The 12,802-nt window shown below is 42.8% G+C and overlaps 1 protein-coding gene across 2 annotated transcripts in view; it reads left to right on the plus strand.

The window, feature by feature from the left end:
- The first annotated feature begins 427 nt into the window (after nt 1-427).
- ABCG2 (ATP binding cassette subfamily G member 2 (JR blood group)) overlaps nt 428-12,802 on the plus strand; it is a 63,418-nt gene continuing 51,043 nt past the window's right edge. The window contains exons 1-2 of one of the 2 annotated variants that reach the window (XM_070392981.1): nt 428-550; nt 12,281-12,502. In XM_070392981.1, coding sequence (XP_070249082.1) covers nt 12,300-12,502 — 203 coding nt within the window. In that variant the 5' untranslated portion in view covers nt 428-550; nt 12,281-12,299. Of the gene's footprint in view, nt 551-810; nt 985-12,280; nt 12,503-12,802 lie in introns of those variants that run through there. The other variant, XM_070392992.1, reaches the window with a different exon arrangement.

Here is a 12,802-nt window from a genome sequence, read left to right on the forward strand (position 1 = left end):
TAAAGAATTAACAGCAATTCCTTGTGTTGCTTTAAACAATTTAACGAATGTTATAATTTTTTTTTTTTTTTGTAACTGCAAACCAGAAACTACCTAGGTGCAAGTACTAATTTCGCAGAGCAGCGGCAGCAGGTGAATTTTGGCATGGCCATCCACACCCAGAAAGCCTGATAACCAGCGCTTTTCCTGAATCTGCAAATCACTTTCCAGCTTTTCCCTGTGATCACTGTCTTGCAAAGAAGTGTTTATCACTGCACTGTGAAGAAGGCATTTAAACTATTCCCAGTCATATTTTCATTCAAAGGGTTTTGTCTCCATTTAACACACCCCGCCCATCCCCTCCCGCCCCCCCCCCGCCCCGCCCGTAGATTTAGCTCCCGATCCCATTGGCCCTGGGGCACAGGAACCTAACTTCTCAGAAGCTCATTTATAGAGACCACCACTTGCTCTGGATGCTCAGCGCGTGACACAGAAAAAGGCCTAGGCGTCCGCGTCTCCTGGTGCTCAGGCGGGGCCCCTGCGGTGACCAGATCCACCCGGGGAGACAAAGGTATCGATGAGCTGGTGGCGTCCTGGGATTACCGGGCTCGTGGCCAACTGTCCATTTCCTACGCGCCCTGGACGCAGAGTTTTCGGTTTGCCTCTGGGTGCTCTGGGACAGTCGTGTCCGTGACCCGGGCCCACGGGCGCGTGGGGGGTCCGGTGCGGAACTAGGTACCTTCGCTACTCGGGGCGCGGGCTCCACCCCAAGCTTATCCAGCCGGGCAGGCGGCGCCACGCCTTCCGCCCTTCCGCGGGCGCGGACCCGGAGAGCCTCGGCGCGAGGGAGGAGCCGCTGCCCGGGGCTGTCCCGGCCCAAGGCCGGAGACGTGCCTTTGGAAGCTGTATTGCCTCGGCCCGCGCTCTTCTCCTCGCCGTCCCAGCTCGCCCAGCGCTGCCCATCGCTCCTGACCGCGACCGCGACCCCGGGCCGGCGCCTTGCGCGTGAGTGCCGGGCCCGCGGGGAGCGCGCGGGCGCGGTGGGTGGGCTGCGGGTGGGGCTGTGAGCGTTGGTCCCGGGAGGTCGCCTCCTGCCCGGCTTTCCCGCCAGGGGCTGTGTCCCGAGTCTGTGGTTACAGACCGAGTCCCGAGCGCGCAGGAGGGGAGAGGGAGCCCAGGAGCGCCCACCAGAGCAGGGGAGCGGGGGTCCCTGGAAGGAGGCAGCCTGGAAAGGAGCCGGGAGAGTGTGGAACAGCTTCACGCGGGAAAGCAGGACAGATGCTGGGCGTCCTGGTGCAGTGGGACCTGCTTCCTCAGCGTGTGTAGGGACGGTCTGGCGGGCTCAGCTCCGCGGTTACGGGAGTGACTTAGTGCTCTGCCTCTGAGCACAGGGACGCTGAGATCCGAGCCCTGGAACTGCTGAGTGGAGACAGCCCTTTGGGATGCCAGTGGCTTGAAAGGTCCGTGGGTGTTGGGAGTACATTTGGTAGAAAATAGAAAACTGTTCAATTGAGACGACTAGGTTTTAATCGTCCCTCCCAGTTTCATTTGAATAGGAAATGCATACTGAAAATCACACTGCTCTTTTGGAAAACGATGTGTTGGTGCAACAGATGGGGTGTGTGTGGTAGTGTGTGTTAAGGGCCGGTGTAGAGTTGATATTGGATAGATAAGACCGTGAGCATGGAAGTTACTACAAGGTGGAAGAAAAGTGTGTTAATATTAGTGCTTTAAAGGGGATTGGCCAATTATTGCTTTTTTTTTTCACATCCAGGACATAGAGTTTTTTTCAGTACTTTGGATGATTTGCTAAAGAGTTATTGAGCTCCCTTGTGTAATTCTTCTGTGGATAGCTTAATGATTAACTTCAAAGAGTTAACCAATTTATTACAATACTGATTAAAAATAATACAGAAGAAATGAAAACCAAACAGAAAAATAGAAGGTTGCAACCTAACTTATTTGCAAACAAAAAAGTTAGGTTGCAAATCTAGCAAACAATTAAAATGCCTCTAATGTTGCCAAGTTTCGTTGTCTTCGCTAATAGTGTTCCTATAAATAATTCCATTTTCAGATTCATAGTAACAAATATTGATTGGTCATCTTTGTTCCTGAACCTGGGCATTCAGCAAGAGCTCCACCCCCACCCCCAGGCAGCACGGTCTTTTGCATCAAGATAGTATTAAAACACACTTACACCCAAAATCTATTTCTGCATTTATTTATTAAGCATCCATGAAGCAGTTGAGGTGAGCACAAGTATTACAGATAGAAAATAAAATACAGCTGGGAGTTACTGTGGGGAGCACATTAGAATGGACGTGAACAGATTGAAAGATCCTATGCAAACTACGTTGCATCCCCAGGCCATCAGTCACACAGTTCAATGAGGGTGAAGGGGAAACATACCAGGTCCTTAGGGAAGCATTCCCTGGCACTTACTTCTGAGGGAATGTTTTGCGTCACAGAAGGATGTGGAGGAGCCGGAACCATGGCAGTAGGAGAGTATCGTGTGTGCCCATCTGATAGTGCAAGTAATGGTGCGTTTTCTAGGACTGCTTGCTGTAGCTGTAGTTTTCCTTACTCTACGTGTTATGAAAAACACTTGTTGGATGCTAAGACCCTGGGCTCACACATGGTACTGTTGAATGGTTTGGCTTCCTTGGGGATAAATCTAGATTTTCTAGGGGGATAGGTGGATCTCATGTGCTTCAAATACTTGGTATTTCTCTCTGTCAAGGATTTTTGATAGAAGTTTGGCAACAGTTGAAAGATATATCAAGTGGGGAGGTTTATCCTGTGTTTTCTTACTGGGGTCAGGCTTAAGAACATTTAGTAAAAATTAATGAACCTGAATGGCCATCCTCTATATAGGATCTACAGAAAATTAAAGTGTATCCTTTGAGTTCGCAGGCCGATGCTCTATCCACTGAGCCAAACCAGTCAGGGCTAAAGTGTATCCTTTAAGAAATCAGTTCTCAGTTTACTCCTGGATATAACCCAATAATTGATAAAAGTGTCTGGATGACTTTGGCCTTCTAGTTGTTTTTTTTATTACTAACAGCTTTATGAGATATCATTCACAGATGATACAAAACACCTATTTAAAGTACACATGCGGAAACTGGTTTGGCTCGCCGAAACCGGTTTGGCTCAGTGGATAGAGCGTCGGCCTGCGGACTGAAAGGTCCCAGGTTCGATTCCGGTCAAGGGCATGTACCTGGGTTGCGGGCACATCCCCAGTGGGAGATGTGCAGGAGGCAGCTGATCGATGTTTCTAACTCTCTATCTCTCTCCCTTCCTCTCTGTAAAAAATCAATAAAATATATTAAAAAAAAATAAAGTACACAATTTGTGAAGCCGTCACATTTTATTATCTTCTCCTTTAAAAATCCGTTAGCAAGTAATCCTTCTCTTCCTTGTTTCACCCCATTGGTTTTTGACGCAGGTATTCTGTTTCACTGGGAGGCTGTTAGAAAGTGGACATATAATCTTAGAGTCACAAAGTTGGCTTATTTATAGAGATAAATGGAATATTCAGAGAACTGTAACACTGAAAGTTAGTAGTTTAAACTAGGTGTGGATATGTGTGTGTAAAGCAAAATTGCTGCTCCTGTTTTGATTTCAGTGAAGAAGTTATGTTTTGGTGAGAAGGTAGAATAAAATCTTAGCAAAGTAGAAACCCCTTTGAACAGGGTTTCTTACACTTTTCTGATGTGGGTGAGGAAGAAACTTTTCTTTACCCTCAAGGTTCTTTTAGTTGGTCTAATAACCAAATGAACATGAGACAGATAAGCAAGAGAAAATAACCAAATTTAATACATCTGTGTGGGAACCTCATACACACGAGAGAGTCAGAGTCCCTACATGCAGGAGAGATTTAGAGACAGAAAGGTAACATCTTATATAATAAAAGGCTAATATGCAAATCAACCGAACAGTGGAATGACTTGTCACTATGATGCACACTGACCACCAAGGGGCATAAACTCAATGCAGGAGCTGACCCCTGGTGGTCAGTGCGCTCCCACAGGGGGAGTGCTGCTGGGCTCACAACTGGCGAGTGCAGTAGTGGTGGTGGGAGCCGTTCCTGCCTCCATGGCAGTGCTAAGGATGTCCGACTACTGTCAGTCAGACATTCCCAAGGGCTCCTGGACTATGAGAGGGCGCAGGCTGGGCTAAGGGACAACTCCTCAGTGCACAAATTTCATGCACCTGGCCTCTAGTGGGTGTATAAGACATTCTGAGCAAAATCCTTAGAGATAAGGTGCTTTGGGGGCTAAAGGGTCATTGCAGGAAGAACAGATGCTTAGTGAATTGAAATTTGTCCTGCTCTATAGTCAGGTCAAAAGAGGTTGTCTCTGATCACCTCTTATTAAGTATGGGCAAGGCCTCTAATTCAAAATCCTTTTTAAAAAATTGATTTGTTGATTTGAGAGAGAGAGAGAGGAAGTGTATGTGAGAGAGAGAAACATTGATTTTTTTGTTACCACTTACTTATATATTGGTTGGTTGATTCTTATGTGTGCCCTGACTAGGGATGGAACCTGCGATCTTGGTGTATTGGGATGACACTCTAACCAACTGAGCAACCCAGCCAGGTCAAGTTCTTGTAGGTAGTTAATGGAGGGGTGGGAGTTTCTCTTCTGCCAGACACTAAAGTTGCCTTTAGCTCAAAACAATACAAATACCACAGAGGCACATCTTGGGGTGACTTGGTCTGAACTTTCACATGATCATTAGCCCACTCCCTTTGGGCTAGGTCTTAGGCAGCTGTCATTTCACTGGCATTACGTTCTTTGTCATCCGGAAGAGTAAAAGTGGAAATCTCTAGAAGGCTACAAGCCCTCTAAACTCCCTCTGAAGCCACTTGAGGTGAGTGTCTTATAAGGAAAGAGGAAAGTGCTGAGTGGCACCCAAAGTTTGGACACTTCACAGAGGTATGCCTCTCTGCTTCCTATCCTACACAGCCTGACCCTGACCTGACCCTGTCTTCTCTATAATTATTCGTAATTGTGCCAGACTAGTAGGAGAGAGTGTTAAGTGTGCTGAGAACACTTAGTATTAATATCTAACCCGTCGCTGGGAATGGGAAAGGCATTCAATTATTATCCTATTGTTAATAAAAGACTATTCAATCGATCTTATTACATAAGTGTGTAGCCAATGGAGTCATCACCCAGTAAAAGTCTAAAGACTTAGGATCTGGTCCTACTAGGTCATAGTCTACTCAGTAAAATGGAATGGCTCAGCACAAGATGTGATGATCAAATGAGATCATATAGCTTAGTATTGTTTGGAAACTATAAGACACTACTTCTATCTATCTTTTTCTATATAAACAATATATTAAATAAATTATTTCAACATGCAATCAATGCACAATTATTAATGAACTACTTTACCTTCTTTTATTCATACTAAGTCTTCAAAATCTGGAATATATCCTACAGTTACTGCACATCTTAATTAGGACTGTCTGCATCTCAAGTGCTTAACAGGCACATGTGGTAGTAGCTGCAGAGTTGGGTAGCACAAGTCTCTGGGCATTAATTGATACAGTGATAGAAGTTGGTTTGGACAATGCCTTTTTTTTTTATCCTGAAGATAATCTATTTATACATGTGTCTCGTGCTTTTAATAACTTCTAACTTGTTTCTAATTCCTAACTCTTCTTAATCAATGCAGAAAGAATAAAGTTTCAGGAAATTCAAGAATCTGGGAAATAATATTTGTCAATTATTTTAGTACAAACCTATGGTGGGCAAGGAGGTGTATAGAGCTGAGTCTTATTTCTGCAAAACTGCCATCTGACTTTGATTTAGGACCTTTCTGATTTATTTCTCCTGTTTAATAACATGGGTAGTCAGTTACATGTCTTTCCAGTATACCTCATATGATAGTTACCTCAAATAAAACAGGTGTACTTCAGACACCCATTAAGCTAATTTTAGTTTAGGCTAATTTTAGTTGAAAAATCGAATGGTATCATTTCAGTCACACTAAATCTAATAGTACTATTGTTATCATGCCAAACCACTCACCCACCTGCATCTTGAATCTAAGTTAGGAGTAGAATCCATTTGGCATGTGCAGTGTCGATTTATGCCCAGATGTAACTAGCAATGTAGGGTCAGTTGACCCACTCCAGTTGCTACTGTATAGGTCTCACTCCAGTTGCTACTGTGTAGGTCTGGCCTTGCTACTTAACTGTTCTCTGCAACTACAAACCACTCCTGTCCTTATTTCATAAATACATATCTTCCCTTCACCCCAGTGGGATGTGATCTATCTTTCCTCATAGACTGCCACCCCAACTTAGTGGTTAATTCAAGTGGTTTGAATTTTTCAGTAAAAACCATGTTGCTATCTTCTTCTCCCTCCATAATTTCTCCCTAAACAGGGAAGAGAGTGTGAATCACTTCTGGAGAACAGTTTACAAAACGTAAGCTTCCTGCTCTTACTTCCCTCTCAATGTGGTAGAGAGAGCCCCAAATCTTGGTTTTTAGGAGAACCTCACAACTGTCATATCATTTGAATTTCAGCCAAACATAAATATGCCAGATTAGAAAAAAAATATGTTTCTGATGTGTTATTGTTTAGAAAACTATGCTTTTTAGAATACAGATAGCTGTGACTGGATTGTATAGCTCTTGAAGAAGTTTTCAAGAACAAAGAAGGCATTTTAAGTCTAACATTACATTTCCCTTGTAAACATTGAAAAAAAAATTGGCATTATTTTATTTAAAACATTTTTTAGACTTATTAATAGTTGCAAAAAATGGTATAGAGAATTCCTGAAATATTTTCCAAACTATAGTACAGTTGTCAAAACTAATAGATTAACATTGGTACAATGCTGTGACACTGTTAACTAAACTGTAGACTTACTAGGATTTCACTGGTTTTCACCATCCTTTTTCTCTTCACAATCTGGTCTAGGATGTCATGTTGCATTTAATTGTTATACATCCTTAGTTTCCTCCAATCTGTGACAATGGCTCAACTTTCTGTTGTTCCTCATGACCTTGACACTCGTGAAGAATACTGATCAGTTATTTTATATAATGTCCCTCCTGATGTTTTCCCATGATTAGATTGAGGTTTCTGGCATTTTGGGAAAAAATAGCAGAAAATTCCAGTGAATTTATCCAGGGTACATGACATCTCATTACTGATGTTAACCTTGCCAGGTTCCCAATAGAAAGTAGATTATCTTGGGAGAGAAACTTGGAGTATGCAAATATCCTGTTTCTGCTCGAACTTGAACTTGGATTATGCTAATATCGTGTTTCTCCTTAAGGTTTTATTCACTGATTTTAGAATCCATTGGCAGAACTGGGTATACATTGTACTTTGTTGTTCTAATGGTAATTTGAAAAAAAATTCTTCTCATTCCTTCTATGTTTACTAATTAGAATTCTTTTATACAGAACAGCTGTCTGGTATCAGGACCTACTCATGATTACTTATTTTATTAGATGGGTTATAATTCAATACTATTGCTATTTAATTTGCTGCTCAAATTATTCCAGCTTTGGCCACTGGGACCTCTTCTTTCAGGTTGGTCCCTGCCTCCTTTTGAAATAACCACCATTCTTCCTCTCCCCGCTCTTTTAAAGCAGAATGTACCAGATTCATTTTGCATTTTCTATACCCCAGACCTGGAATCAGCCATTCCTCCAAGACACTCCCTCTGGTCCCTCCCTCCCTTCCTTCCTTCCTTCCTTCCTTCCTTCCTTCCTTCCTTCCTTCCTTCCTTCCTTCCTTCCTTCCTTCCTTCCTTCCTTCCTTCTTTGTTATAAGAAACCAAGATCTGGGCATCAGGTGTTATACTGTAGTAACTTTGAGTTTTTTAAGTTTAATAGATTTATGACCTAGAGAAAATGCCTGTCTACAAAGAGGAGCAATGCCTTAAATTTCAAACACTATAGAGGACCTAATTAGTTGGGTTCAGTTTCTTACAGGAAAGAAATGAATTTGGCAGGGTTTAGCATTTTTCTCAAATGATGACCTATAAGTGCTTATAGATAGAACAAACAAAATGAACACATGAATTTTTATTTATTAGGCTCTTAAGAGAAAGTAGCCTTTAAAAAGAAAGCCTATTAGCTTAATTAAATTATATCCTGACTATTGGCTGAATAAATGGAAAGTGGAGATATGCCTAGGCCATATATTTGAGATGTGCTGTTAACCTCAAAATGAAAAGCCAAAGTGAGAGGCAACAAGCATTTATTTGAGACCCCAAAGAAGAGCTATTGTGGTAGCACTGATTTAGGCAGAAATATGAGTACTATTCTGATTAGGAGGTGAAGGCAAGGAGTATTTATGAGAAAGGAAAGGCAGATAATTATATGAATAGAAAAAGGAATTTCTATAGGTGTAGATAAGCTAACATAGTGAAGCGAATTCTAAAGAAGAATAAAATAAGATTGTCTTTCATTTTCAGTTCAGTAGTCCTGATGTCTGCTTTCCAAACAGTTGTTTGTTTGGGACACAAGGCGGCTTTGGGTCCAATCCAAAGGTTATTTTGCCAGTTTTAATGTTGTAAAGGTTTGAGGAGTAAGACTTGTAAGGCAGCTCTGGGATGGCAGCTCCGACTTCGTTTTGGAGTGGCTCTGTTGATATTTTTTACCCACGTATGAGTGTGGTAGGCAGTTAGACATGAGCAGATCAGTGACCACAGGCAGGTATAGAAGGTCATCAGGGTGGAAAGCCCTAGGTGCCTAGCAACAGGCACTACTGGGAAAACAAGAACCTGGACCCAGAGTCACCTTTCCTCCCTAGCATATTGCTGGTCATGTGGTTCAGACCCTGCCCTGACCTTTCCTCCCAGGGCTTGCCAATACCATGATGTTTTGATTATCCTTGCTTTGTGGTATGATTTTACGTCAGGTCATGTGATACCTCCAGCAAGGTTTTGTTTCTTTCCCCGCTAAGGATTGCTTTGGCTATTTGGGGTCTTTTGTGGTTTTATAGAAATGTGATGATATTTTTGTTCTATTTAAAAGGAAATCATTGGGATTTTCATGGGGATTGTGTTAAGTCTGTATATTCCTTTGGGTAATGTGATTACTTTGAGTTTTAAAAATTAGAACCATGTTTATTGAAGGTTTTCACATTTCAAGCCTGTTCACAAGCTGTTAAGTCATCTAATTTCTGACCGTAATTAACCATTTTAAAATTCATTTTAGAGAGAGGAAGGGGGGGAGAGAGAGAGAGAGAAAGAGAGAGAGAAATATCAACGTGAGAGAGAAACATCACATCAATTGGCTGCCTCCCTCATGTGCCCTGACCAAGGATTAAATCTGAAACTTGGGTATGTGCCCTGACTGGGAATCAAACCCTGCCACCTGTTGGTTTGCGGGATGATGCTCCAATCAACTAAGTCACACTGGCCAGCGTTACCCTAATATCTTTTAAAGGGGCTTTTTGTAATTTTTTTGTCTTTTTTTAATTTTTTTTTATTCTTTGAGAGACAGGAAGGGAAAAAGAGAGAGAAACATTGATGTGAGAGTGAAACATCCATTGGCTTCCTCCCACACAACCCCCACTGGGGATGGGAACAGAAACCCAGGCATGTGCCCTGACCAGGAATCTCGCCGGCAACCCTTTGGGCATGGGAGGGCACGCAACAAACTGAGCCACACCATCCAGGGCTAATACACAGTTTTTGTCTTCAGTTCTTTAACTATTTAACTATTGGTTTTCTTTTCTTAATTATTTTCATAATTAATTATGCATCTTTCTGAAATTTAAATATATTCACCCATTAAGGAAATATTTAGTCATCCCAAACAATTTTGGAATTTGTCTTCTTAGCTGATTGAAGGAACATAACCATTAGTGATATAAAGCCTGGAACTGCAGCTATAAATTCAGAGAAACTTTTCTAGTCCCTGACTGTCTGGCTAAGGCCCTTTGTGTAGCAACTACGTCATAAACCCTAAAATTAAAAAACAACAACAAACCAATAGCAACAACCAAAAAACAAGGGATGAAGGTGATCATGTAATATGTCCCTAATCTTGAGTCAGATCATGATATACTTTTCAAGCTAGACAAGTTTAACTCCTGTTGCATGACTTTTAAAAAAATATATTTTTATTGATTTCAGAGAGGAAGAGAGAGGGAGAGATAGAAACGTTAATGATAAGATAGAATCATTGATTGGCTGGCTGCCTTCTGCACACCCCCTACTGGGGATAGAGCCCACAACCTGGGCATGTGCCCTTGACTGGAATTGAACCTGGGATCCTTCAGTCCATAGGCCGACACTTAATCCACTAAGCCAAACCAGCTAGGGCCCTGCTTCATGATTTTTAAGTAATTTTCATACTCTTCTTATTTACTTACTAATGACCCGGTGCACGGATTCATGCACATTGAAAGGAAATTAATTAGAAGGTGGCTGGTGAGGCGGGATTGGGCGAGAAGGGTCCAACACACCCTAGAGCCAACCTCCTGAGGCCCTTCCCCAGCCAGCCGCACCTGGGGTGGCACTGTGGCTCCAAAGGTGTCTGTGGAGTGAGTGGGGTCCCTCCGACAGGTGGGGTCCCTCGGCCTGGCCTGTGGGGATCAGGCCGAAACTGGCTTTTCAACATCCCCTGAGGGATCCTGGAGTGCAAGATGGCATTCTGCAAAGTTGCTCTCGTACAGGGTGTGGAACGCAAATGCAAGTGTGCAGTAAACCAGATTCAGGGCCAATAGTGCCCCAGCAACAACATAACCCACGGCCAAAGGTGGAATCACGTGGCCCCGCGAGGAATCAGGCTCCCTCCTCTCTGGTTTTGGGGTGTGTCATCTGAGAACCACTGCTGCCAAGTCATTGCAGCTTGGCAGCTCCTGCGTTGAGCGTCTGCCCCCTGGTGGTAGTACACATCATAGCAACCAATTGGATGGAGGGAGGGACACTTAGCATATTAGTCTTTATATATATACTAGAGGCCTGGTGCACAAAAATTTGTGCACTCGGAAAGGGGGTCCCTCAGCCCAGCCTATGCCCTTTTGCAGTCTGGGACCCCTTGGAGGATGTCCACCTCCTGGCTTAGGCCCACTCCCTGGGGGATCGGGCCCAAGCTGGCAGTCAGACATCCCTCTGGCAGCCCGGCAGCCCTCGGGGGATGTTCACTTGCCAGCAGAGAGCAGGCCTAAGCTGCAGTCAGACATCCTTAGCGCTGCTGAGGAGGCGGGAGAGGCTCCCACCACCACTGCTGTACTGGCAGCTGTCAGCCTGGCTTGTGGCGGAGCAGAGCTCCCTCTGTGGGAGCGCACTGACCACCAGGGGGCAGCTCCTGCATTGAGCATCTGCCCCCTGGTGGTCAGTGTGTGTCATAGTGACCAATCATTCCCAGTCGTTCTGATGTTAGGGTCAATTTGCATATTACCCTTTTATTTTATACACACACACACACACACACACACACACACACAGACACTAGAGGCCCGATGCATGAAAATTCGTGCAAGAGTAGGCCTTCCTTCCCCCGGCTGCTGGCACCGGCTTCCCTCTGGCACCCAGGACCCGGGCTTCCCTCCTCCAGCCACCCACAGGCACCGAGGACCTGGGCTGGCTTCCCTTTGGCCCTAGCTTCGTCAGGAAAAATGTCCAAAATGACTTCCAGTCTAATTAGCATATTACCCTTTTATTATTATAGATAGATTAGGTATTTAATTGAATCTAATTGCAGTGTATGCATTCATAGTTGTGTCTGCCTCCCTAATATGGGTTCTAAGATTGTTCTTATCACAGTGATATGGGTTGCTCATCGGAAATGGATCTATTTTTGCAGTGCAGTTTAAAATGGACTTGTTAATTATAACATTAATTATAACTAATGTTAATAATATCTCTTATTGTTAATGTTAATTATTAACAATAATTAATGTTAGTAATATCTCTTATTGAATTCAGTATATCTAAAATATTTTTACTTATACATACAATCACTATAAAAATGACTAAAGAGATATTTTGTATTATTTTTTTAAAAACTTGAATTTCTATTATTTTTAATTAAGATATAATTATCATATAACATTAATTTCAGGTGTACAGCATACTGAGCCAATAATTATATGTATTGTGAAATGATCTCCACAATAAGTCTAGTTAATATCCATCACCACATTGTTACAAGTTGTTCTTTTCTCATGCTGAGCACTGTCAAACATATAATACAGTATTATTAACTATACTTACCCTGCTGCACATTACATCCCCAGGAATTATTTCTTTTATAACTGGAAGTTTGTAACAAGACAGACTATAAACTTACTGTTGCTTTTCTCTCTATAGAAAGGCAGACGCTCTCCAGATGTCTTCCGGAAATGACCAAGTTTTTATCCCAATGTCACAAACAAACGCCGATGGCCTTCCCAGGACCACCCCCAATGACCAGAAGACATTTTCCGAAGGAGACGTGTTAAGTTTCCATAACATCTGCTATCGAGTGAAAGTGAAGAGTGGATTTCTATGTCATCGAGAAACAGTTGAGAAAGAAATACTGACCAATATCAAGTATGTGCATGAACTTTTGTTTATACAGCTTTATCGACAGCAGTGAGCTCCACAGGTTTAGCCTAATGCAAGCACAGGTGCTATGGACATTTGTATATATGTCCCTATAGATACATAGACACAGGCTTTCATTTGTTTTCCTCAACTGGGAATGAAATGGTTGGATCGCATGTTAGGTATATGTATGTTTAATTTTTAAAGGAATAACCAAACTGTTTTTAAAGTGGTCATACCATGTGCATCAACTTTTGTTTGATAAACTGAATAATTAATGTGCCATTTAACTTTTCCTGGATAAGC

The sequence above is a fragment of the Myotis yumanensis genome, unplaced genomic scaffold (assembly GCF_028538775.1).
Source record: "Myotis yumanensis isolate MYYU_CA2020_CCGP unplaced genomic scaffold, mMyoYum1.0.hap1 SCAF_1, whole genome shotgun sequence".
In the NCBI taxonomy this organism is placed as follows: Eukaryota; Metazoa; Chordata; class Mammalia; order Chiroptera; family Vespertilionidae; genus Myotis; species Myotis yumanensis.